At 42.0% G+C, this 26,150-nt stretch overlaps 1 protein-coding gene across 1 annotated transcript; it reads left to right on the plus strand.

Annotated features, from left to right (window-relative positions):
- Positions 1-28: 28 nt before the first annotated feature.
- On the plus strand, positions 29-19,077 carry cd109 (CD109 molecule). The gene is made up of 32 exons (XM_018743552.2): positions 29-103; positions 527-650; positions 2,249-2,479; positions 2,618-2,743; positions 3,258-3,274; positions 4,083-4,176; positions 5,025-5,139; positions 5,361-5,470; positions 5,846-6,142; positions 6,340-6,441; positions 6,592-6,636; positions 6,906-6,968; positions 7,644-7,820; positions 8,059-8,211; positions 8,801-8,887; positions 8,972-9,041; positions 9,287-9,398; positions 9,766-9,883; positions 10,262-10,375; positions 10,857-11,069; positions 11,577-11,718; positions 12,138-12,314; positions 12,477-12,558; positions 12,645-12,873; positions 13,377-13,548; positions 14,282-14,472; positions 15,085-15,240; positions 15,910-15,975; positions 17,692-17,828; positions 17,959-18,115; positions 18,424-18,526; positions 18,798-19,077. Exons 1-32 carry the CDS (start codon positions 33-35, stop codon positions 19,010-19,012), a joined length of 4,266 nt encoding a protein of 1,421 aa, XP_018599068.2. The 5' UTR covers positions 29-32; the 3' UTR covers positions 19,013-19,077.
- The last annotated feature ends 7,073 nt before the right edge of the window (positions 19,078-26,150 follow it).

Consider the following 26,150-nt stretch of genomic DNA (forward strand, 5'->3'; position numbering starts at 1 on the left):
ATAGTCCACGACAGTGCAGTCTCTGGTGGGACATGGAGCGGATTTTTGCTTTAAATGTTTTCGGGTTCCTGGTCATCTCCAGTGGATCCCAGAACATCACAAGGTACAGGTGCTCTTGAGCAGTTTTGTTTGAATATTCTTAATTGTTGCTCTGTGTATAATAATGAATATATAATAATTCTCAATGTAAACTGACTTGATTCACAATTCTACTGAGTATGTATCTAAAAAAGAAAAATATGGCAAAGATGTAGCTCTAATATAAATGAAGACATATATAAACAATATATGAGACTTTAATATGTTTTACTCACTTCTTACAGCATCAGAAATGTCCATGTTATAATGGAGGATGCATACTTTTCAGAGAATATGAAATTAATATGAGAATATAAATTAATTTTCCCCATTTTAACTTTTCATTATTTAATGAAACAGTAAAGCACTGTATGAGAGCTGTAAAACTGGGTGTTAATTCTCCTACATGAGTTTGTTGAATCCCTTTCTGCTGTTCCCCCAAACACAGGCCTACGTACCTGATCACAGCTCCGGAGGTCCTGCACCCTGGGGTTCCGGTCGTGCTGTCGGTCTCGGTGTTTACCCAGTCCCCCATCAGAGTGACTGCTGAAATTTTCAATGGCCATACCAGAGTGAGCTGGGGAGTAAAAGAATTTTCGGAAGGTATATGTTTTATTTACATTACATTTTATTTACATTTATTTACTTAGCAGACACTTTTCTCCAAAGTGACTTCCAATGGATACTATGTAGTGTTACCAGCCCACACACCTTATGCACCGCGGTGACTTACACTGCTAGATACACTACTTACAATGGGTCACTCATCCATACATCAGTACAACACACTCTCTCTGTGTCACTCACACACTATGGGGGAACCGGAACAGCATGTCTTTGGACTGTGGGAGGAAACCAGAGCACCTGGAGGAAACCCACGCAGACACTGGGAGAACATGCAAAATCCTTTTATCTAGACGGGGGTAACTGAAGTGTCCTTTAAACAGTCTGCCATTTTTTATGGAATATGTGTTCATCATCCTCATCATCGACCCTTCTTAGCGCTGTAGTTTTAAGGAAGGGAATATAAATAATCCCAGAAAAGGAATAAACTCAAATCTACCCATGCTCCATTTTATGTGCATAAATGTCCCAAAGCATTAACCTGGCTGAAGTAACTTAGCCTCTTAAGTTTATCTACACGGAAGTTTTGTGCATTGCGTGTTTGAATCTTGCTTGAGACAGAAGGATAGATAATTCTCTTGGAAAAATGCTTTAAATGAATGGTGATTTTGGAAGAACCAGCGCTGTAGGTGAATGTTTCTTTCTTGGCTCTGCGTTGAGTAAATTGAGTGAAGCTCTCAACCGAAAATGCGCTTCGACCACTTCACCGGTTCTGCGTGTTTCCTTTGCAGGTTCTACTGGGCTTCACGTTCTGCCATCAGTAAGTAGGAGTTCCTACTCGTGTTGTCGCACAATTCATTTTAAAGTAGCGCTCCATAATTTTAATAAACCATTGCCTTGCGAGGGGGGGTGCGGTGGCGCAGTGGGTTAGACCACAGTCCTGCTACCCGGTGGGTCTGGGGTTCGAATCCCGCTTGGGGTGCCTTGCGGCGGACTGGCGTCCCGTCCTGGGTGTGTCCCCTCCCCCTCTGGCCTTACGCCCTGTGTTACCGGGTAGGCTCCGGTTCCCCGTGACCCCGTATGGGACAAGCGGTTCTGAAAATGTGTGTGTGTGCATTGCCTTGCGAACACCTTCAGTTTCCTGTTTTTTTCCAGTTATTCTAAATGAGATGATGTCTGACAGGCTCACAACTGGGTCAGATCCCCGGTACAGTTCAGTGTAAGATTCAAGGGGTGTTTGATGACTGCACATGAACGAGCGGGGTCCCGTGTTGCAGCCCGCCTGGGTACGGTGTCATCGCCACTTATTCAGGCACATTCGCACATTTGCGCAGCAGATCGTGTGACAGCTTCCTCGTCTCTTCCCTGACCTCAGGGGCTTTCATCAGGACTCAGTACAATTTATCCCAGGGGAAGCAGATTTTTCTGCAGTATCACAGTGCTCCATTGTTTCCTCGCTAACAATAGCTGTTTGCGCACAGCTCAACATTCTTACCTTCCATGGCCTGGTTGTATCACTTTTACTGTGGTTTTTTTTTATCTACTGTTTTTTTAACATTTGTATCTCCTTATTGTGGAACTTTTCACATTTCCTTCTCCATTACAGATTCTTAGTGCTAACGCAAGTCACCCTTTTATGTTGGAAGTAAAGGGGTATGTGAAAGAAAGAGAGGTGCTCAACAACAGAACAGTACTTGAGTTCAGGCCCAGGAGATCAGCCACCTTCATTCAGACAGACAAGTCCAACTACAAGCCTGGACAGGTGGTGAAAATCAGGGTTGTGTCCATTTACCCGGATGGTAAACCGAACAAGAGCAAGGTTAACGTTGTCATTAAGGTAGGAATTAAGAGGAAATAAAATAAGCGCAAATATTTGAAGAACTTCCATGAATAGTGCACAACTGGGGCAAAGAACACAGACCACGGATCATGTTTTCATAGGGACACGTCTTTGTTCTTTCTGTCTATGTATCAGGATCCCAAGGGACACATGATCCAGCGGTGGCTATCGTTGGAGAGTTTTCTAGGCGTCGTATCCAAAGAGTTTCAGTTGTCTGAAAATCCACCCCTTGGCATGTGGACTATCGAGGCTTCGACCATTGTAAGTTTAGACCTTGTCCTAATGTATTTGCTTTGGTGACTGTATCAATGCAGAGTTTACATTATATTTTTTATTCAATAACTTTTGCATCACCTTTTTGAGTTCAGATCAACTTTGCAAACAGAAACTAGGGTGTTTGGGTAAGCTGAGAACATAAGGACTGCGATCCACTACCCACTGTGATAACTGGGAATAAATCGCTCGATCACGTTTTTCCTTTTCAAAGAAAAGCATAAATGGGATCAAATAAAAAAAAAAAAATTCTCTATCTTCCTGCAGAATGTTCATACTGAGAAGCAGTTCCTTGTGGATTACTACGGTAAGGTGTGAAATATTCAACAAAAGGAGTGTGATTTCACAGTGGACTACGTGCAAACTTTGCGGTAGTCTTGGCTATTCTCATGAATTCACATATAATGGGTTCCTCTGGTGACCTCTCTCATGACAAAGCACAGATACCATGAACCACTTGTGTTCGTGTGCTGACTGTGTGAGCACTTTCTGTCTTTTGCAGTTCTTCCTGTGTTTCAAGTAACTGTAAAGGCACCATCTGTCATCTGTCTGAGTGAAGACAACTTGACACTAAGCATCTCAGCACAGTGAGTTGTTGTTGTTGTTGTTCTTCTTCTTCTTCTTCTTATTATTATTATTATTATTATTATTACCCTATGTTGGTACCATTGTCTTTTTTTGTGTGTGCACAATGTCATTTTTTACAGACTAATGCAGGTGAAACCGGGGCTTCCATGTACCAAAAGACATCTGTTGTATTAACAATTGAGATTATGCTACTCTTTTATCCCCCTCTTTCACCTCCAGTTGTTTGTCTGCTAGAAAGAAGGCAGATTTCTTCTCAGTCTGTGCCTCCTGTCTTTTAATGATCTTCAGGCCCTCTTTCAATTGTGGATCAACCCTGGTGGCCTTGTCTACGTATTACTCCTTTCCACACACCCCTTTCGCTATTGGTAAAGGTGGTGGTGCAGGTTTGCTCATTTCCCCACAGCAGAACGATTCGATTCTGCCAAGTGTCTAAATGTAAATGTACTGCAGTGCATGCGATTCAATCCTGTCTTTTGACTGCGACGTAATGGCTGTAACTGCTGCTGCACTTGCTGCCCCAAGACTTGTATCGGTGCAAACACTTTTTACACCTTACGAACTCTTTAAGTGCTTTCACAAGAGGAATATTTCATCATGCACAGACATGTGCATTTTCAAAGGGTGGGCAAAAGTTTGTGAAGAAATGATAAAGATGTGATTCATTGGACTGCAGGACAGGGTGGAAATCACATTTCCATTGCGGTCCCAGTTTTACAGTGATAAAAATGTCTTTTCCCAGATACACTTACGGAAAGCCGGTAAGAGGTATTTTCACTCTACTGATAGAATCGGAATACTTCAGCATGTACAAGACCAGCAATAAAAGTAAGGAGGTGAGCTTCAGCTTCATGCATCATTTACCTTTGCATTTACATTTATTCACTTAGCAGACACTTTTCTACAAAGTGACTTACATTTACGTGGCATTATTTACAAAAGGCCTTTCACATGACAATATTGTAGTGGCACCGGATAACTGAACAAAATTCTTCAAGAAAAATAATTAGTAGATAAGCAGTTCAGTCAAATTTGAAATGTAAAATTTTATTTTGAACAATGGACTTCAGTGTCATTTCATTGGATGTAGGGAGTGAAGCGTTCGATTAATTCCGTTACTTCAAGGAATTTCTAGAGAAACTGTGCTGTAGCAGTTTTTGGCAAGGATTTTTTAAAAATTTTTACTCACACACACACACACACACACACACTTGCTTAAGCCGCTTGTCCCAATTAGGGTCGCAGTGAGCCGGAGCCTAACCCGGCAACACGGTGCAAGGCTGGAGGGGGAGGGGACACACCCAGGACGGGATGCCAGTCTGTCACAAGGCAACCCCAAAAAAAAAAAAAAACAAAGGCTTGGGGTTTAGAGTGAAAATCTGTAGCCCTAATTTCAGTTTACATTTATAATGAACAGTTCTCATTCAGTTCTCACTGAGGTGACACCTATATTTTTTATCAGTAATGAAAGTATGTCCCCATATTTATAACTCATAACTGATGAATGTGCTAAATGAACCGTTGTCCAACTTGATAACTGTCACATCTGGTAGGCTGACTGAGTAAAGCAGGTTCGTAGAATGTGAGTAACCAGCTTGTTACACAGCAGACTTTACACAGATTTTTATTTTTCACCTGGCACTCTTTTACTTAAATAGGTTTCTGTAATATTTTAATTCCCCAGATCAATGGTTCAGCTGATTTTGAGTTCACCAAGAGTGACTTTAACCTTTCTAGTGAAAACAGCTACAATGAAGTTATTCTTCATATCACGGCATGCGTCACAGAGTCCTTAACAGGTTAGGATGAATTTATTTTTTGTTGATATGGAGAGATCTGTTAATTTGTTGATTTGAGTTTTGTTCAAGATAAGTATGTTTTGTTCAAGATAAGTATAAAACTATGAATACAATATAATACAGTAAAATATTATAGATTTAACTCAAACCATTGCTTTGGTATTTAATTCACATGCATGAATTTCCATTAATTTTTGATAATGATTATGACTTTTTTTAAGGGTTAAAATCTAATGCATCGGTTGAAGTGATGGTTGTCCAAAATAAATATAATCTCATGTTTTATGGATATTCCCACCAACTAAAGCCATCATTAAACTTCTCAGCCTACGTAAGTAAATCCCTCTTTCTCTGCTCCAGAGCTTCATGAAAAAAGTCAGTGAAGTACCAACTTTATACTGCCTTTATACTTTTGACTGTCTTCCTTCCCATTTCAAAATTCCTGTTTAAAAATTGAAGCCATCCAGATTGTAGATTGGCACTTCTGGGTTCATGAAATTCTGAACAAATGATATATTTTCCCCAAAAATAATTTCATAGTCTGCTGAAATCACTGATTTGTAGTTCTTCCAGAAACATTCTGTCTCACCACAAGACAACAACCCGCCTCATTGAAAATGCAAAATCAAATGACTTGTAGCTTTCCAAGCAGGGGGATGGGTTTCAGGCAAGGGGAAATATTGATGCTGGTGTCTTCCTCCTGCAGTTAAAGATATCCACATACAACATGAAGCCCCTGACACTGACGGATCAGATGAAGAATGTGACGTTGACCATCACTCAGAATAAATACTCTGAGGCTTGGGACTATTGGCTGCTCTACCAGAATCAGGAATTCAACATCTCCTTCAGTGATAACCAAAGCGCTGTGGAAAACAGAGCAAAATCTCTGTTTCCAAGCAAAAACATGTTCACCCAGACCATAAGCCTTCCTGTACCTGTGGATGGGATCGTGCCCATCCAGTTTCAGCTCCTGGATTATGTGCAGTTTCTCTCTATTAAGGTCTGCATCCCTGCAGAACCTGAGAAAAGTTTCATTAAACTGCTTGGGTTGGATGGACTCATTAAGCATGCTCTGATAGGACTTTTACAATACCTACTTCTGTGCTGGGTGGCTGCCCAGCCCTATGAATATTTCACATGCTCAAGAAGCCTCCTGAGACTGTGTCATCTTGTGTTTCGCCTCTGTGTCTTTTTCAGGCATTTTTTGAAAACAGTCATGAGTTCTTGTGGTTGTCCACCAACTACTTCTCCACAAGTAATTCTTACCTCCAGCTGCGTAGAGCCAGTTTTCCTCAGCAGGTAAATCAAGAGTGTGTGAACTTGATGGCTGTAAATGCTCAGTTGGTAACAACAGAAGGGCTAGATTTTGGTCTGGATAGCAGTCAAGTAAGTAGACCAGTCTGTGTGGTACTAACCTCCTTAAAATTTGCTCTGATGTCTTTTCCTCAGGGAAGTGATGCTCATTGGTATGGTGCTCAGGAAATTCCTGCCCAAGTAAGACCTTACGTACCATGTTCTTTTGCACAGATGTTTGGGTGACATGATCACTAAATGGTTTGGCTTTTTGAGGTTTTAAATAAACACTCCTGAATGTCAGTGCCCACACAAGAGAGTATTAAGGAAATTATTTGTTTTTCTGCGGCAGTCCTGTTCTCCAGCATCTGATCTTTTCTATGCAACTTATGACTTAAGTTCATTGGTCATTGACTGTTATGGGCTGCTTTGTAGGATTTTCATACATGCTCCTTGCTTCTGTTTTCTAGGTGGGAGTTCCTCTTCCCTTGATTGCACACAGCAATTTTCCATTGACAGAGCTTCATTACTTGGTAGGTATTAATTCTAACATGTTCTTTACTTGACAGGTATATTATAGTCTTTGTTGTCTAACAGCTCTCACTCATTTCACACAGTGTGCACTTGAGCTATAAACCTGAGAACACCCACAAGTTCCCCCATGTGGAGTTTTATTCCTGTCAATGTCAGTCATTTCCCTCTTTTCATTTACACTCATAAAGCAAAGAATTTAGGAATTTTGTCTAGGGACTTTAGTTATTATGGCAGCAGGCTAGGTATACCATGGTGGTTCATTATTACAAGATCTGAAAGACATCGACTCCATTTCCTTATTATTCAACGTTGCTTACAAGGTGTTTCCACAAATAATTTCATCAAAATAACCAAAGTTTCAGATGATGGGGAAAAAAGTAGATGAGTAGAAGTACGAGGAAACAGATTTTTCATTCAAGAATATATTAGTAGTTAGTCATGCACTGGATGCGCTTTTAACCTCAGACAATAGGAGAAGCTGGGTCATCAACATGGTTATTATATTCTCAGGAGTGTGTTTATACATGGTGTGCTGGATGTAGTTCTAATCACCGTCAACAGGGAATCATGGAATCTTGCCTGGTGCCATGGGGTTTGAACTGTTCTATTATTCACTGAACTTAAGGTGATTTTTATGAAACCTCCTATCCTTACACTGTAGTGTGTTTCCCCAGGTTAAGTCTCGAGGTCAAGTGGTGGCTGCTGGGAAAGAGACCTCAGCCTCCTTCTCTCTGAACCCTGAAGATGATTGGACTCCCCTGGCTTCTATTATTGTGTACACCATCCACACCACTGGAGAGGTTGTGAGCGATGTCCTGCAGGTTCCAATCTCCAAGGCCTTGAAGAACAATGTAATTGTTTTTTTACTTTTGCTTACATATGCAGATGCTGAGCTTTTCGCTTATTTTCCTGCTAAGTGTATGTCTTCCTTTAAAAAGCCATGCATTATGCAAACTTCTTTTTTTTGTCATCATCTACTCCACCCTGCTTTCCTTTATTAGAAAGGCTTGATACTTGAATGGAAGGTCAGGCTACTTTCTATTACTATAGTGACATACAAAGGCTGTCGTGATGAGCAGATCTTCACAGGTGTCTCTCAGCTGGAGCCAGGCAAGAGCCAAACCAGCAGAAAAGGTCGAGCTCAAAGTGTCTGTGTCAGAACCCGGGTCCCTGGTGGGCGTCCTGGTGGTTGATAAAGCAGCACAGTTAGCCAAGCCCAACAATGGCATCGACATGGATGAGGTGAGCAGTTTGGGGCTGAGATGAGTGTTAACCAAAAGCTCTTTGGAAGTAATCTGAAAAGCTGATTCAGTTCTCCAAATTCAGCTGCATAAGGTGATGCTACAGACCGGATGAAAGAATGTCTTAAACCTACATTTCTTAGCAAAAACTTTTGTCCAAAGCAAGGTATGATTATTAACAAGTATTTAGATGACATGTTTGCCCAAGGTGACTTACGGTGCTCGATACGCTGCACTAAACTCCCTGCAATAATTCACTCATTTTTACAGCAGAGCAATACAATGCACTAACTCAATGACACATATACACACTACAGACATTTTGGTCACCAGTTTACCTGAAACACATGTCTTTTGATGTGGGAGGAAACATGAGGACCCAGAGGAAACCTAGATTATCCCAGAGAGAGCAAATTCCACATAGACTGAACCAGATTCAATACCATGTCTGAATCCACTGCTCAGGTGCAATGAGGAACCAGCACTATCCGCTGAGCCTTGGAACTTGCATCTTTGAAGCAGACTAACAGAATGAAGCATATTTTGTGTCCTGGATTGTATTTGGAGTGGCGCTGCCTGCGTTCTTTCAGGTTTTGGAGAAACTGATGGAATTCAGCACTGAGAAGGTCGACTTTCGTTATACCGAAATGGATGACGATGCCTTCTCCATTTTCACGGTAGTAACATCATAGATAGTTCCAGCAATAAAACCACTTTATCGTCATATTGCAGAAATTTAACTTTTGATTTCCAATCCCCAGAAGTGTAACCTCAAGGTTCTAACAGACACTGTGTCAGTCAGAGTACTGCCTCTATACCAACATATGTATCGTGAGTATGAAGAAATAACATGTTAAACTGTATTGCCTTCATCCTTTATACATTACCATACAAATCGTTATGGTAAAGTATACATTTTTAGTAAACCCACTGGGAGACACAACGCTACATTAGTTTATACATTTAAAATAGTTTAAGTGGTCCTTTAGAGTAACAGAATAAGTATTTAGCTGTTTTATGACTGTTCCTGGCCAGTTGGCCAAAGCTCACATCACTTATCTCTACATGTCATGCAGTAGGGCTGGGAAATGAACTTGCTACAATGATGAGAGAAGACAAGCAGGAGCAAGAGCCACAGGTGCGCCGGGACTTCCCAGAGACCTGGCTGTGGTTGGATGCCAATATGAGGTGGAGAAGAACAAGAAACCGCACTGGGAAATACCTACAGGCACTGGGGTGGAGGGGGAGGGGACTGATATGGAGGACATAGGCTGGGGAAGATAGTGTACACATATATTATACAGAGTGAGAGTAATTTCGTTATAATGCATCTATTTATATGGCAAACATGCTTATTTTAAAGGTAATAAAGTAAAAAAGGTATGCATACATCAAACCAGATAATATAAAGTGCATAAATAGCATTATTCTGAGACAAGTAGATATGACAATATGATTATTCCTTCTTGCTATAGGTAACTGTTGATGACTTTTATATATATGTATGTGTGTACATATATATATATATATGTGTGTGTGTGTGTGTATTTCACAGTGAATCCACGACAAAACATCTCTCTCTAACAGCCCCAGACAGCATCACTTCCTGGATAGCGACTGCATTTGTAATGTCAGATAATCTGGGTTTGGGGCTCATTGAAACCCCTTCAAAGGTACCAGCTAAAAATGTTTTTTTTTTATCTTTATTTTTAACAATAATGCTGATGATGGAGATTATTGTGTTGGGAAGGGAAGACAAGCTGTAAAAATGCAAAATTTTAAGAACTGAAGTAGCTTAGTACAATACCTTATTTTACTACAATGTGAACAGGAGTTTGAAAAAGGCAGAAAACTTGCTATAATCCTTTATTATTGTGTCAAGAAAAATGCCATTGAATCCCTTTTTGAATTTAGGGATAATATATCAACTGTAAACCTAAGAAGGTTACACATGCTGCTATTTTATCCATTAACCCAAGACTATCAATCTGAAAACATCATGCAGAATCATTTTCCTAAGTAACAATACTAATTTGGCCATTTTCTTCCAGCTCACAGTTTTCCAGAACTTCTTTATTTCTCTCAATCTTCCTGCTTACATCATCCGGGGCGAACAGCTGGTTCTGGAGGTCAACCTTTTCAACTACTTGGACAGGAAACTTGAGGTGAACAATGCATGAGACACATTTGTGTTTTTCCACTGGAAAGCTTTCCCTGGAGAAAATTCTTAAATGAACTGTTTTCCTTAGTAGACTTTTAGCATTGTCAAGTGAAAGATAATGATTGCAATCATCCTGCACCCAGAGTTATGGAGCAATAGGGAGAAGGACTAAATGAGAGTAAATGAGACTTATTGGAACTGGAAGTGACAGCAACAGATAACGTAGTGATTAGAGCCATTGCTTTTCAGCTGTAGAGCCTGGGTTCAAATCTTGGCTGTACTATTCTTGATCAAGGAAATCACCGTGTTTTTTTTCCATTAAAATTACTGAGATGCATAAATGAGTGAATAATAGTCATTAGCTTATTGAAAAACCCTGACATTGTAACTTGTCCCAAACAGTGGTGTCAGCTAAATGAACATGTTAAGAGCTTTTCATGACAGCTTGTAAAGCACTATCAATTTTTCCCTTTTTGTTCCCCCAGGTCACAGTGATTGTTGTACAGAACAGTTCATTTGAGTTTGTCTTGGAAAAACAAGTGTTTGGATCCAATATGCGAACAGTTTTTGTTGAGCGTCAGGACTCTGCCTCTGTCCTCTTCCCAATAAGACCAAAGGTTCTCGGAGAGATTTCCATATCTGTAAAAGCAGTCTCCAATATTGCCTCTGATGCCATCATCAGGAAGGTCCTGGTCAAGGTACAGTTGAATTAAAAGCAATAAAGTTGCAGTTTGGTCTCTGTAACCTGAAAAATTACTTAATTGTTCGGAGAGTGTGGCAATTACTGTTGTTTTTTGCTAAACCCAATATTTGGTTTTTTCCATCCATCCATCCATCCATCCATCCATCCATCCATCCATCATCTGTAATTGCTTGTCCAGTTAAGAACTGTGGTGTTCACAGCCTATCTTGGTAGCGTAGCGCAAAGGCAGGTGAGAAGTTCACTTGAAACACATATCTCTGGATTGTGAGAGAAAACCAGAGTATCCAGAAGATCCAAAACAAACACATAGAAAACATGCAAACTCTGTACTAAGACTGAGCCAGATTCAAACCTATTTCCAAACACACAGTCCTGGAGTGGGGAGGCACCAGCACTACCTCTAGCACCACAGTACCGCGCTTTACTCCGCTTTGGTCTTGTTTCAATTGGTTTGCTTGTGGGCCATCTCAGCATTGCTAAATTTGTTGTTTGTCTCTTATAGCCTGAAGGAGTTGAGCAGACATTCACCAAGACTCTGTTTCTGGAGTTGGCACCATCAAGTAATGCTCTCTATCAAGAGATCATGTTCACCTTCCCCGAAGATGTGGTGGAGGGCAGTGAGAGGGCTCATGTGACCGTGGTTGGTATGTAGGCCCATTTGTTTCTTCACACACAACATTTTATTCAATTACTGTGATCTTTGCCTTCCATGTTTTTATTTTTCATATTACAATAACTGGAGTTTATTTATGAGGAAAAACTGATGTGAATGATAAGCCTTCAAAGATGCTAAATTATCTTTCCAAGAAAAATCGGACGATTAACAGCTCTGGGGACCTTCCAGTTTTGTGTTTAATGGTAAACAGACAATGCAGCTGTGATTGTTTGCTCACCCTATTTAAATAGGGCCTGCAATATGCTGTTGCCTCATTTGTCATGTTCGTTGACTTAAAAAGCTGCTTTGACTATTGGAAGGTCATTTTTTTCAGCATCACTTGTTTGCTGTTTAGGTGGCAGTGCTTGCAACTGCTTGTAACCTGGTGCTTGTAACCTGGTGCCACAGGTGACGTGCTGGGCCAGTCAATCAAAGGCCTGGAATCACTCATCCAGGTGCCCTATGGCTGCGGTGAGCAGAACATGATTAACTTCGCCCCCAACGTCTACGTGCTGCAGTATTTGACCAGATCCGGTCGAATGATGGATAAAATTCGCCAGAAAGCAATATTACTCATGCTGAAAGGTATGTTTTCCAAGCTGGATGATTGCATTTGAGCTTGAAAATTCAAATTTTTGGCAAATTCTGTCATCTGTTGTCTGAAAGGATTTTAAGAAAAGTTTAATGTAGAAACCGTACAAAAAGCTATTTCCACCATGGTCTAATAAACAAGCCTTATGCTTTTAGGCTACCAACAGGAGCTGACTTACCAGAGGATGGATGGCTCATTTAGTGCTTTTGGAAACTTAGATTCTTCTGGAAGCACCTGGTATGTAGTTTACTTGGTGCCCTAGTACCGTCCACACCTGGTGCCTGGGGACCAGGTGTGTATGACTTTGCTCTTCTCTGGTGAAGGCTGTCTGCATTCGTGCTGAGGTGCTTTCTGCAGTCCCGCCCGTTCATCACTGTGGAGCAGACCGTGTTGACCTCCACGGCCAACTGGCTCGTCCAGCAACAGAACCACGATGGGAGCTTCAAGGAGCCCGGGACGGTGATTCATACAGAGCTACAAGGCGGCCTGGACGGCCCGGTCTCTCTCACTGCCTATGTGCTCATGGCACTGCTGGAGGACCCTGCTTACACGGTGCGAAACAAAGTAGAAATCTTTGTACCGCTTTAACAGTTCTTGAATAAAGTACTGTGAAATCAGAATAGTATTTTTTTTTCCTCTCTATCAGCCAGTACTGAGGAAGCCTTGTTTAACCATTTATTTCTATTGCCAGTGGAGCTCAGATCTGTGTAATGATGCAATAGAGAAGAAAGACAGTTCGTTTTAAGAGAGCCATTAATTAATACTGTTTACACCTGGAAAGCTCTTAATAAGATGTTTTCCTGAATTTTTAGAGTGGAAAAATTCACACAAGCCTTTTCTCTCATAAATTTGCCAGAAAAAGTCGCAAATGCACATTTAACAGAAGAAACTGCATAAAACTTGTTTGCCAAAACATGTATAAATATTTATTGTTTTCTGCGAGAACATTCCAAGCATTCTAAATGTTGTAAACATTCCAGCTGTGTTCAGCTCATTTTTAACAGCGACCTCCAAAGACCCTTTGGACATTCTCAACAGCTTAACCCTCCTTTCAGAATGTTTACTCGACTCAGGTGTCTGGTGCAGTGACATTCCTCGAGAACAACGTGACTCTGGAGACCTGCACTAACTACAGCCTAAGTCTGGTGGCCTACGCTCTGTCCTTGGCCAACAGCTCCAAGGCTAAAACAGCTCTGTCTGAGCTGGTAAGAAGAGCAGACGTTCAAGGTATAAAGCAAACCTAACCATTATAGCTGTATCACAGGACAATATCTAAAGACTCAGACCACACAATTGTGTGAGATTTTTTGTTATCTACACTGAAGAGTATAAAAAACACAAACAGATATCTAGTGCCATCTGCAATTTTTTGTGCTATGCTTTCCAGGGATCTATGTAGAGGAGTGAATGTGACCTGTGTTTCACCACTGAACTGATAGATGACAATAAAGAGCTCCCAAATGAAATAGGATTGAGGAACCAACTAATTCAACTCACTTCCACAGTGTTTACGTTTTGTCTCTGGTGTTCCCTGGTTTTGGTGATCAATAACTAGATGATGAATGCTGCACATGTTCATGGGATGAATCTTCCTACAATCAGCAGTGAAAAGGAGACAATGTATTTTATTTTCTGTCTTTTGAAATTACTTTCAGTAGTTAATAAAAAATATGCAAGTTAAAAATATTACAAAAAACTTCTTATTAATTTCGTTTGTTATATCTTTATGATGTATTGGTACAGGATCTAAAACAGCAGTACATCTGTAACCTTCTATTGATTGTGACTTAGGGGGTGAAAATAACTCTGAATTTATGAACAGGACAGATTACAAACAGACTCCTGGTGTCAGATGAGTGTGTTGAAGAGCCTGTGTGCTCTGTTCTCTTCAGCGGCACACGCTCACCAGGTGGATCGTATCCTCTGCAGGCCAGTTGTTAATTCCTGTGCTTCCCTTTAGATGGTGTCATGTCCTGGAGAACTCCAGGTGTGGGGCTGGTCCACCACTGGCAGGCACGGTCCACGGACATCGAGACGGCTGCATATGTGTTGTTGGCTATGTTCACCCAAGGCATGGTGGTGGAGGGACTCTCACTCATGAAGTGGCTCTGTCGACAGCAGAACCACCTGGGAGGGTATGGATCCACTCAGGTGAGGAAGGTTGCTTCTGTCCTCCCCATGTCTGTGTGTGTGTCTATATATGCATCTTCTATTCATACACTATGTTCCATTCTTTCTCGTGACATTTGGTCCATGGAAGGTCTTCACCTGGTGAAAAGACAGCACGGTAAGATAGACAGGGTTGGGAACAGGTGGTTTTTAGATCATACCGTCTGGATCTTTAAAAGAACAGAGACGAGGATGGAGAGATTGTGGACGTTTATCAGCAGCTACACTGCGAGGCAAATGTGATTTGTGTCCTGCTGCCGGAGCTGGGAAGATCCAGCTGCGGTGTCTCCGGATGCCAAGGATGCCCCCCATCTGTTAGCAATACTGCTGCACGTGGACGTCCTTCTGGCGCACAAGTTCCTCGCAAACATGTCCAACATGGGCACATGTGGGGTTGAGCGTGCTCCGCGTTAGAAATAAAAAAGGGAAAGATGACTGCGAACCACCACTGGGCGGGTTTTAGAGTGCATCTCTAAAGAGCTTCAGATGGTGCATGTTGTTCTTGTTATGCTAGTTCAGTCATTAGCACAGCTGTCGAGCGAAGCTGGGGTCGCCACTCTGTTTCCAATACTTTTGTTCTTGCGCCCATTGCAGGACACAATAATTGCTCTCCAGGCGCTGTCATGCTATGCAGCCCTGAGTGGGGCTGATGCCATTGACCTCAGGATTACCGTGAACACAACAGCCTCACGCAATGAGACAGGCTTCCAGGTTGACTCCAACAACTACTTGCTGCTCCAGAGTCAAAAGGTTACTCTGTTCTTTTCTTTGTTGACAAAAAAGAGGCCCTGAGGAAAATGATAAAAATAGTGACTGAGGTTGTTGATGTGTGAATATTTCTATGCTTTGTGACCTTTAGTTTTTTTTTATTTTTATTGCCTTTAATATTCTTCTTTTCTGGCTTTAATGGTGGCCAGTTACCCAGTTCTCATGTCTGTCCTGAAAACACGGCACACACGCCAGTTCAGGAGGAATGAATGCTGACACACTCCTCCACCGTTGTGGAAGCAACTGGGCAAGCTGACCTCTCCTTAAACGTTTTACTTCACCCAGCAAAGACCCCTTGTAAATGTAAAGTACCCGTCAAAGGTGCAAGTCCCTCTGGGCGATACCTGTACGTGACGGAAGAGTGAAAGCAAAGCAAACCTCAAGTGTCCTGCATCTCAGGGAACTGCTGCAGAAGGGCTGGGAAGACGTATATGCTCATTTCCTGTTCAGACTTGCAAACCCGTTGCCTCATGAGGAACAACATTTCCATGGAGTGTACTCAAACTTTTGACTGGAACTGTGTTGTCTGTGGGCTAGGAGCAGAGTGCTCTTCACCTGATTGCGGGCCTGTGGTTGACATGGTGACTGCAGCTGTCTCTCTAGGCAGTGAAAGGGGAGAGAAGTCAATAATAATGTCTTGTGTTCATACAGATCAAAACTGGAAGAAATATGCGCGTGGGAGTCTTAATGGTCGGCCGAGGATTTGTTCTGTTTCAGGTAATGAAGAACAATTATTTCTTAAAAATGTGCTCTCCAGCTGGGCTCCAGCAGCTAATGCACACAGTCAGTCTAAATGCTCTGACCTTTATTAGAACTTAAACTCCTGATGTTCCTTACCGGAAGTACCCCATATGTTATTATTTTTATTCTTTCAGAATTTTGTTCCGCTGGCCACTTACTACAGCAATTTACTAGAAGTACTTTCTTAATGGATTTTGTACCTCCCAACAGCATCTCCCCCTCCAAGGAACTAAATGTGTGATCTAGTGATTACTAATTCAGTGTCTTTCCTGATACAAAAAAAAAAAAAACAGTAAAAACAGTAAAATGGCAGGTTACATGTCCGGGGTAAGTATAGAAAAAGGAACAGGGACTCTTCTCCAACATCACATTCCCCATGTTAATGTCATTCTCATACACTCACTCCAGCGATTGTTACCCCCTCAACACTCCTAAGGCTCGTAACGAGACCCTTATAAGTCATTGCCAAAAAGATCTCTATTAAACGTCCGTAACATTTAAAAGCAAAAGTTCAACAGCTGTGATTGATATTTTTGCATCCCTGGTACTGAAAATGTCGTCAAAACAGAGTGTGGATAAATAACAAAAAAAGAAAGAAAAAAAAAAAGCAGCAAAACACCGTAATTGAAAAAATATTTTTCCTAGCATCTGGAATGCACATCCTCCCCTCTAAATTTGATTATATCTTTGCAAGGCTCTTAAAGTGCTTCCTCTCAGTGTTTAATTGGTGCGCGCTGCGCCCGGATACAACATCCGTCCTCTGTGGGTCCTCTGTTCACAGGAAAGGCCGCTGCGCTTTGCTGGACTACACCTTTACAACACGTGCAATCGGGGAGTCCTTCTACAAAACATGTGCCCTTTGTTTATTCTCTGAACCCAGTTCAGAGCCCCTTACCTTGTTTGGCGTACAGTGTTTTTGTTGTTTGGTTCATATGAGTCATAACTAAACAAGCGTAAATCCTTCAGGGAGGGGGTTAGTGATTAATAAACTGGCCAAAAGGTGGTTGTCCAAAATAAGAGCCAAGTAACAACTGTTTTACTTCCAGGAAAAGAGCTTGATCTCATTTGCTCTGGTAAAACAATCCATCTTATTAATAAGCACAATTTTATGCCACCTATTGTAAAATGCATTATTATCAATAACAGCTTGTCCAGTGCAGGGCTGCAGCGGTGCAGATCCTGTTCCTCAATACAGAGTGTGTGGCGGTGTACACCCTGGACGGGATTCCAGTCAGTCCCAGGGCAATCGCACACACTAGTTAACTCACACCTGCACATATTATGGACCATTTACAGGTACAAGTTCACCACTGTGCCAGTGTCACCAAGGTGCTCCAGTTTTACTTTATAAGGAATTCTTATAACATTTACAGATGAACGCTATGCAGAGGACAGTAAATACAGTGCTGACGTACACTGTACGTGGTTTTCGCCAAAATTGCGTAGGGCTCTAAATAGGGCTCTTTCAATAATGGGGGCAGCTGGTAGCATAGGGATTAGAGCTGCTGCCTTTGGACCGAAATATTGCAGGTTTAAGTCTCACCTCCAATATCCTTACCCGAGTTGCTTCAGTAAAATAGACCAGCTGTATAAATGGATAAATGATTGTAAGTAGCTTAACATTGTAAGTCACTTTAGACAAAAGAATAAATGTGAGTGGTTAAGGACAGGAATCTTTTGTGTCATTTGCAGCTGAATGTGTTTTACAACCTGAATGGTCAAGGGTTGTCACGGCAACGCCGAAGCACTCCAGGAAGTGAGGCCTTCAGTTTGGATATTGAAGTTATGGCTGATGATGCTGACCATCTCAACATCTCTGCTTGTGCCAGGTGAGCATCCAGGCCTCTTCTTGCTCCCAGCTGAGCAGAAGGTGGCGGCAATGCTTTGACAGGGTGTGTGAGCACTGGAAACGATCAGCCGTTGAAGCACAGCTTGACTGCATTTGGTTCCCACCTCCAGGCTGTTGGAAAACCAGATAATTTCCCAGACGGGCATGGTGTTGATCGAGGTTGGCCTGCTCAGTGGTTTTACTCCACGTGCTGAAGGGATTGAAACCAACGACCTGGTCCGAAAAGTAGAAACACCCCAAGGAAAAGTCGTCATTTACCTGGAATCAGTGAGCCCTATTTTTGTTTCATAACTTTGTCCCTTGCTGCACATTCAGAGAAGAATGGTATGAAGTAGCTTTTGAACTTTGGAAGCCAGGAAAAATTCCAAGATTCCGAGGTTTCTGTACAATGTGTCATACTGTGTCATATTTCTTCTCTTGACAGAGTCAGACTCTTTAACGGTGAACGCTCGTAATTCCCGAATTTGGTGATTCACTGTTCCTCCAGTGTTGTGATGTTGTGTTTGGGGGGGGGGGGGGTGAAGAAATTGTGACGTCTGCTATCCTGAGTTATGTGTGTTCAACCTCATGCGCAGGTGAACACCTCTGAAGTGTGTGTAACAATTCCAACAATGAGGAGCTTCAAAGTGTCCGGTGTACAAGATGCCACGGTCCTCATCTATGACTACTATGACCCTCGTAAGCCAGTTAAAGACCACTTGTTTTAGTCAATGCATATGTGACTCACATTAATAAAATATGACTAGCAGGTGTGAGTATATTGGCTAAAGGTATGCACTGTCACCTAAAGGTTCATGGTTTAAGTACTCAAAGAGGCCCTGCTGTGGAATTTAAACAATGAAAATTGTAAGTGGTTTTAGGTTTAACTTTGTCAAAAGAACAAAGTAATAATGGTTGTAATAGTGATAATACTGGTGCTTAACTGAGGACCCGTCTCTTTGAACTGCAGAGAGGAAGGCGAGGAGGACCTACAACTCGGAGCTGTTGCGCAGCATCCCCGTCTGCTCCTTCTGCGGTCCTGAGTGCCGCTCGTGTAGAGCAACTCCAGTGATCAGCAGTGGTGCATCACTAACAGCCTCTCAGCAGCATGTATGCGGTCATCTGCTGGTCCTGCCCCTCCTCTTCCTGTCCCTCCTACTAATACAGAGCGGTGTTTTTCGCTGAAACATCATTTAGCCTGATGGAACATAATACTTTGGCATGACGTTGTCTGTCAGCACTGTGTCCCAACTTGCCATACAATCTGCTTCAATCAAGTTATAGTTTTACCATCCGTATCATGTTTTATGGTTTATTTGTATGATGTAAAAACAGTTACCCACTTTTTATTTCTTACAGTTCTGATCAAGCTGATGCAATCTATTTTTCTTAGGTAATGTGGGTCTGGAAGTGTGCACATTTTTATCATACAGACTATGAATGATTCATGTGCCATACACAGATGCTTATTAAATGGTAATTAAAAGGATTTATCTATTTTGTTTTTCTTATAGACTTCTCTTCATTTAAACTTGTGCAGTGCACTCAAAGTGAAAAAAAAAAACTTGATTTTTGAAAACATTTTGTTTAAAAAAAGTTAGATTAAATGGGATTGGAATTAGCCCTTGTATCAATAAATGTACAGCTTCATAATTAAAATTTATTAAGATGGCTGTACTATGCTCAATAAAGACAAACTAAGTCAGCAAATACTTTAATGTGAGACTATGGTTTTCATGGTCATGTGTTAATGTGTTATGCCTACATGTACTTTCCATTCTTGGGTTTTCCATGCTTATAATATATGCAAATAGTGGTTTGCAAGCAGCACCCAGGCCAAGCATGACTTCAGAGGCTGGAATGGAAGGATATAAAATCACGTCGGCTTCATCACATCAGGTCCCTTTCGCAAAATCCGGACTGTCGTCATCTGGCTATCGTTTCAATCAAAGCTGGAAGTCATTGTTGTCCTACACTGAAGTGTGATACTCCAGCCACCAGATGCAGGTGTGACTGGACACAGGGGACCCGTCATGTTCTTCCGAGGACATTTCGGAACCAGATTTTATACTCTTCGTCGCTCCGGTACAAAATTCACAATTTGTTTTGCAATCATGATCATATGACTTAGAGGTTCCCAGGACATCTCCGAACCAGGACGGATGACTCAAGTCTCACATCTGGCCATGCCATCATGGAATAGATATGACCTCTTTCAAAGACAAACAAAAAGGAAAAATAAATACCCCATTCAGAGATTGCAAACCTTCTGTTCCTCGGACTGAAGCAGGCGTATCAGTACTCCAGTCCAGCTGGCCTGTACAGCCACCCGCCTTACTGAACCATTTTGTTGTTTTGCTGGAGGTCCTGCATCATGTCCTTTGTTTTCTGTGCACAGTCCCTGGTGTTTAATAGATGTGGTTACTGTTGCTTTCAATGTCGACTTGATTTACCGAAGTGGTCGAAAGTCTGCAGCGCCTTTCTCAGCACAGCTTCCCCAGATGGATCTGCTCACAGCAATGCCCAGGGCCAGTCCAAGTGGGCAACGGCCTGCGATTCCCCCTGTCCAGTCTGCTTTGAATCAGCTCTGTTGGCCAGGCAGCGACACTCATGGCTTTGCAATGCTAGCGACACCAATTGTATCTATTTATGGCAAAAATAAGAGAGAGGGAGAAATGTCGGTGGAGTGGGAGGATCGGGATGATCTCTTTTAAGTGAGTTGGTGGGTTATAAATCAGTGTTTGCTCACTGCAGCATGTGCAGTGGAATCCAGGCTCTGGTGGGGAAAATGTTTCAGGGTGTCATGGTATAACTGGTAACGTTAAGGTCAGTTTAAATGAGTCCTTGGCCCTGTGAAAATTATGCAGTTGAACTCTTCCCTTTAATATCGAAGCCTAATGGTTCGAAAACACATTTTGTTCAGAGAGCACTGATGACTTTCTGTAGATAAAAAGCAAGCACTGCGCCGTTTATGTTCATTTGATGTTTTAAGTGGGAAACCTTCCCAGTCGGATAAACCATTATGGGCTGCTGGTTGTGTAGTGGTTGGAACTGCTGCCTTTGGACCCGAGGGTCACAGGTCTGAGTCTCACCTGTGCATCGTGTGTGTATCATGAACTCACACACCCTGGCTGAGGTATAAAACGATGCTTCAACAGGATACCAAGTTCTTACATCTCCAGCACTAAGAAGTCAAATGTAAGTAGTCTGTTTAAAGCAGTTAAATGAAATGTGTGATGTTTCGGTCCATGCACAACAGAAGCCAAGATACACGCGGCATGTTGAATAATGAATTGGTTTGTGAAGGGCAGCTAGAAACCCGAAGGCCCCAGTTCTAATGCCACTTCTGCTGTCATACCATAGAACAAGACATTTCCTAAGTCAAGGTAATTTACCTCAAACTAGTTCAGTAAAAATACCCTGCTCTATAAATAGACAACTAAAGATTCTCTTCTAACACTCTAAGCCACCTTGTGCAAAGGCGTCAGCAAAATGTTAATAGATGTTAAAGGTTACTAGAATACATGTAAATGCTTGTAATGTCATAGAAAAGTACTGTGATACTGAGTAAAAGGATAACTCTTCCAGCAGATGGCAGGCTTGTATGCAGAATAATACCAAACAAAAAGAAGTCTCAATGAACAAATAAAAAGGCTCTATATGTGAAATGGTCGCATTTATGCAGCGCTAAAGCATGAACACCTTCACAATGGATCTCCGCAACACCCTTTCTGTTACTGACCGTGTGCCTTGTTAATTCTAGCTCTTCAAGTAGCGTATATGAGACGATGTCCTCCCTGGATAGCATAAAGACTTCAAGGATGAATGAGCGGAAAGTTTCCATAGAGCTGGGCACACACACACACACACACACACACACACACTGCAAAACAAACACGGGGAAGAGTAAGGGAAGCTATTTACTAGGTTATGCTGAAATTCAGAGCAACCCAGCAGAGGAAACTGGTTTGCCCTCTGGTTCGGGCGTTTTCAAGGCGCGAGTTGGGCTGTGTTCTCATCCGCGTGTAAAGGCACCGCTGAGGTCCTTTACGAATGGAATCGGAAAAAATCGGACTTGGAAAGAAAAGTGTGGAAAGTAACAGTCAGAAAATACCAACAGATGGCAAAAGATAAAAAAAAAGGAGGAAATAAAGCTTTATTCCAATTTTTATCAAATCAGAAACTCACAAACATTTCCCGGTATGACGGATTTGTGCAAGCCAATTTGCCACAGCCTTTAATGAAGAACGTGATTTAAAGTGTTTTAATGTAGAGGGAAATGCAAACAAAAGGTAAATGCGGTAGTAAAAATGAAGTTAAAGCTCTGAGGTCATATAATGTGGAAGGTGGAGCGAGGCACTGTTTCATTTCCTGCCGTGTCCCTCACAGGAGCCCAGTTTCTGCTGACATGGGAAGTTGGCTGGCCTGGGTTCGGGGCCGAGCGGAGCTGCTCTCTATACAGTTCTGGGAAACAGAGCAGGCGCAGGCAGACGCAGGCAGAGCCGTTCACAGGCAGCCTGCCCTTTGTGGTTTGGGCTTCAATCGCCAGAAGTCGGGGCTTGAGGGGAGAGAGGGTGTGGCTGTGGTTGCGGGTTCCAGAGAGAATGAGGATGTCACAAAACTGTAACCAAACACACAGGGATACGGCAGAGCTGATGTGTCAGGGTTGTCTGGAATTATATAATCCCTCATGCTGATCATCACTCATGTAGATCTTAATTTAACCCAGAAAAACCCTAGAAAGAGCAGATTTCTCTTCATATCCCATTACAAGCCCCTTTGAAAACCCCACTCTCGACATGTAGAAAAGGAAACAACGTCTGCAAGAAATCTACATTAAAATCGTACAGTTTTACTATAGTACCGCGAGCACGCTTGAAGGATTTTTTCCTCTTCTGTCCTCATTTAGGCCCTTCGCTAAAATTGCTTTGCAGTAGCTACATCTTGAACTTTGATCCATGTACAACGTGTACATGAGTATGTGATGTACTTTTGCAGTTGTCCTTGATGAAGAAAATTCATAGCCAAGGTTGCTGGCCCAGTGGTACATAATGAAATTGACTCTTCACTGTACTTTCACTGGGTTACAGTTCCACAGTTATCCCCATGCACATCTGTGCTCTAAGCACAGAAGGAAAGGGATCACACATAACTCTGGGAAATGTGACATATCGCCATAGAGACCTAAGAAAGGTTTGCCATAATTAGAACATTTGAGAATGCTGTTTACATATTTTCATGATGCTGATGTCTTGCTCTGACATACGAGCATCTTACTGTGACCCTGGCGCACGGAACATTTGGTTTTTGTTTGGAAATGGGTTGGCCGTATTTGGCCGGACACACGCACATTGTAGTCGTCTCCATCCTCGCTGGTCTTCGGTGACATTCCACGCCCCTGGTCAAAGCTAATCCTCTGATGTCAGAGTCTAATTATGAAACACAGCTCTCGAGACTGGAATATCGGGTGTTGTAGTCACCACCACGAGCAGCTGAAGCTCTTTCAAAGTTGTTGCCATGGGGACAAGGAGGGAATATATAAACTCAGGAGCAGCATACATGAAGATCTCATTAGCATCGAAGACCCGAATCAAGCAATTTGTGAGAAATGGAAATGCTTCACAGTATTGTAATTAAATGAAAAGTGAGGTAATGCTAGGTGAACAGTAAAAACGGAAGGCAAAATTCCACCGTAAGATTATGGGTAAGTGGAAAGATTTCATAACCTACCTAATTATTGTTCTTATAAATGAATCCTGTTTTCAGACCATTCCAGAGTTTTTCATCATACCTCAGCACCGACTGCACATGCGTTTATGAACCTAAGGAGATTGACACATAATGAACGGTCTTTTTTGACAGCGGTCGGATGTTTTAACGCGCGTTACAATCACTGAGAGATGGCGATCACTGGCATGCACATAGAATGGATATGATGTGATCAAAATTGTTTGTTTTAGGGTTAGGTTTTCCCTCTTTGGTAATGCTGATTCTCATCTCGCAGTGTATTTATCTCAGCACGGAATACTGAGATGAATGGAAACATATTGTGTCTAACCCACTATGGATTCTTCACTCTGATGACCTCACTTGCCAGTCACCGTGGCACAGCTAAACCTAGGAAACCCACACATTCTGGTAGGAAGACTATTAAGAGGTGGGCTATTAGGCTGTCTTATTAAACTTGGAATATGGCCTAATGTCTTAGCATCGGTGGTTTTGGGCACTTTGCATTTGCAGGGCATTTTGCTTACAGTCTGGAAAATGCTATGTCGTTTTGAATTACAGTCTGGAGGATCCAGGGCAGGATAGAGGTTGGATTACTTGTGGATTAGTGAAGGCAATCAACGAGGCCAGGGGTTCTGGGGTCCTGACTTCATGACTTATCTGCAATCCCTTGCAAGGTCAGCCCTGTTCCAGTACATCTCACAGTCCTTGAGGACATACAGTGCCATCAGAAATTATTCATACCCCTCCACTTTTTCACACTTTTTTTGCATTATAGAGATTTCATAATGGACCGAAGTGATCCTTTTTTTGCCATGAATAAGCACACAACACCCCATAAAGGCTAAAAGAAAATGCGTTACTAGCACACTTCAAAATTTGTACACCGTCTTTGGAGTAGCTTCTCCCGTTCTTCCTTGCAGATCCTCTCAAGGGCCGTCCAGCTGAACGAGGTGCGTCACTGAATGCATTCTTCAGGTCTCTCCACAGATTTTCTAAGAGGTTCAAGTCAGGGCCTTGGCAGGATCACCCAAAGACATTCAGAGACTTCTTCCAAAGCCTCTCCATCTTCTCTTTGCCTTTGCGCTTTCTACTGTTCTCATGCTGACAGGGGAACATTTAAGGTCCAATGCTGTGTGTGCTCTGGAGTAGGTTCCCTTCAAAGACCTCTCTGTGTCTGACTCTGTTTGTCTTTCTCACAACCTTCTTCACAACAGAGCATGGAGAAAGTGGAGGGCCCTATATACTTTCTGAAGGCCATGGACACCCTGTTGAGAGAACTTGCTGTACCAGCCAGAGTCAAGCAAGGTAAAGAAGGTAGCATGAGCCAATGAAATCACATGGGGATTTTCAGATTCACAGATGTAAAAACAACTCACATTATTAATTCCAGGAATTGTAATAACCAGCAAGCTGTTGGAAAAAATTTCATCAACACAAAAATTATCTCACTTTATGCACTAACACAGAATCAGTTTACCACTATATGAATTTATACAGGTGGTGTACATTTTCTGCACCACAATAGCCAATTACTTTATTAGAAGTGGCCATTTTTCTTGTTGTACTCAATATGTCAATGGTGCAAATAGAAATGGAAGCAACCTGTGGAAAATGTAAGGGGAGCATTGATTGATTACTTCCGAAATAAGTATAATTTTCTCATGCAACTTATGTTTGGCTTTGTGGATATGTAAAAGCGTGCACTGTTGTGATTCCATGTAGCTCAAAAAGGAATTATCAGTGCTGCATCATTGCAAAACCCAAGAAAGAATCCCATGGGTTAGAACAGGCAATCACTATGTGTCACTTCTCGGGCTTTTAAGCTATGGTTGATTTCGGTGCATTGAAGAACATTGATTTTGTTTCAGAAAAAAAGTGTCTTTTTAATTCCTGGGTTAATATTTTTAGCTGTTATGTGAAGTCTCATTGAACATTTCAATATATGGTAATTAATTTCACCTGTAAAATAATTAAATGAAGTAAGCATTTATCAGACACTTTTCTCAAAAAGCAACTTACAATTATTTACCTACTTTTAAGGTAAATCTGGGTAGCTGGGTTGTTTTCCTGGAGCAATGTGCGATAAGTTCCTTGCCCAAGGATACTACAGCTGGTGGTGACATTCAACCCTGCAACCTTTGGGTCAAAAAGCAGCAGCTCTAACCACTACTATACCATCATCTGTCCCATGGCTGTAAATAAAAATTTTTCTAGTTCTAAATACTGCACCAGAATTTGTGATTTTCTTACTCAAGCATTAAACATGACAAATTACATGCAAACTGCACACAAGCCTGAAACTTCATCCATACGATCCCATCAGGTGAAACGCTGAACCCTTACGTGGGCATACAAATTCATCTTTCCCCTCATCCCTTCCGAGTTTCTTCCTGCATGGCATAAAATATTCTGCTTTTACTTGAATCTGGAGACCACTTCATAATAGTGAACCTCTGAAAACTGACAACAGCAACATTTTCCAGTGCTGGTTGGAAAGTGGTCTGAACTGTGGGCGACAAGCCCAGACTGGAAAAAATGCTCCAGAGGCAATGTTCCTTAACCCCCCACCACCAGGTCCAGGAGCTCAGCTAAA

The sequence above is a fragment of the Scleropages formosus genome, chromosome 1 (assembly GCF_900964775.1).
Source record: "Scleropages formosus chromosome 1, fSclFor1.1, whole genome shotgun sequence".
Classification (NCBI taxonomy): domain Eukaryota; kingdom Metazoa; phylum Chordata; class Actinopteri; order Osteoglossiformes; family Osteoglossidae; genus Scleropages; species Scleropages formosus.

Bases quoted from the DNA above. Each gene is read 5' to 3' on its own strand.
- cd109 (XM_018743552.2), top strand. From the start codon at position 33: ATGGAGCGGATTTTTGCTTTAAATGTTTTCGGGTTCCTGGTCATCTCC. The intron at 8,212-8,800 runs GTGAGCAGTTTG...GCGTTCTTTCAG, and splicing joins ATGGCATCGACATGGATGAG to GTTTTGGAGAAACTGATGGA. The intron at 12,874-13,376 runs GTGCGAAACAAA...CCCTCCTTTCAG, and splicing joins TGGAGGACCCTGCTTACACG to AATGTTTACTCGACTCAGGT.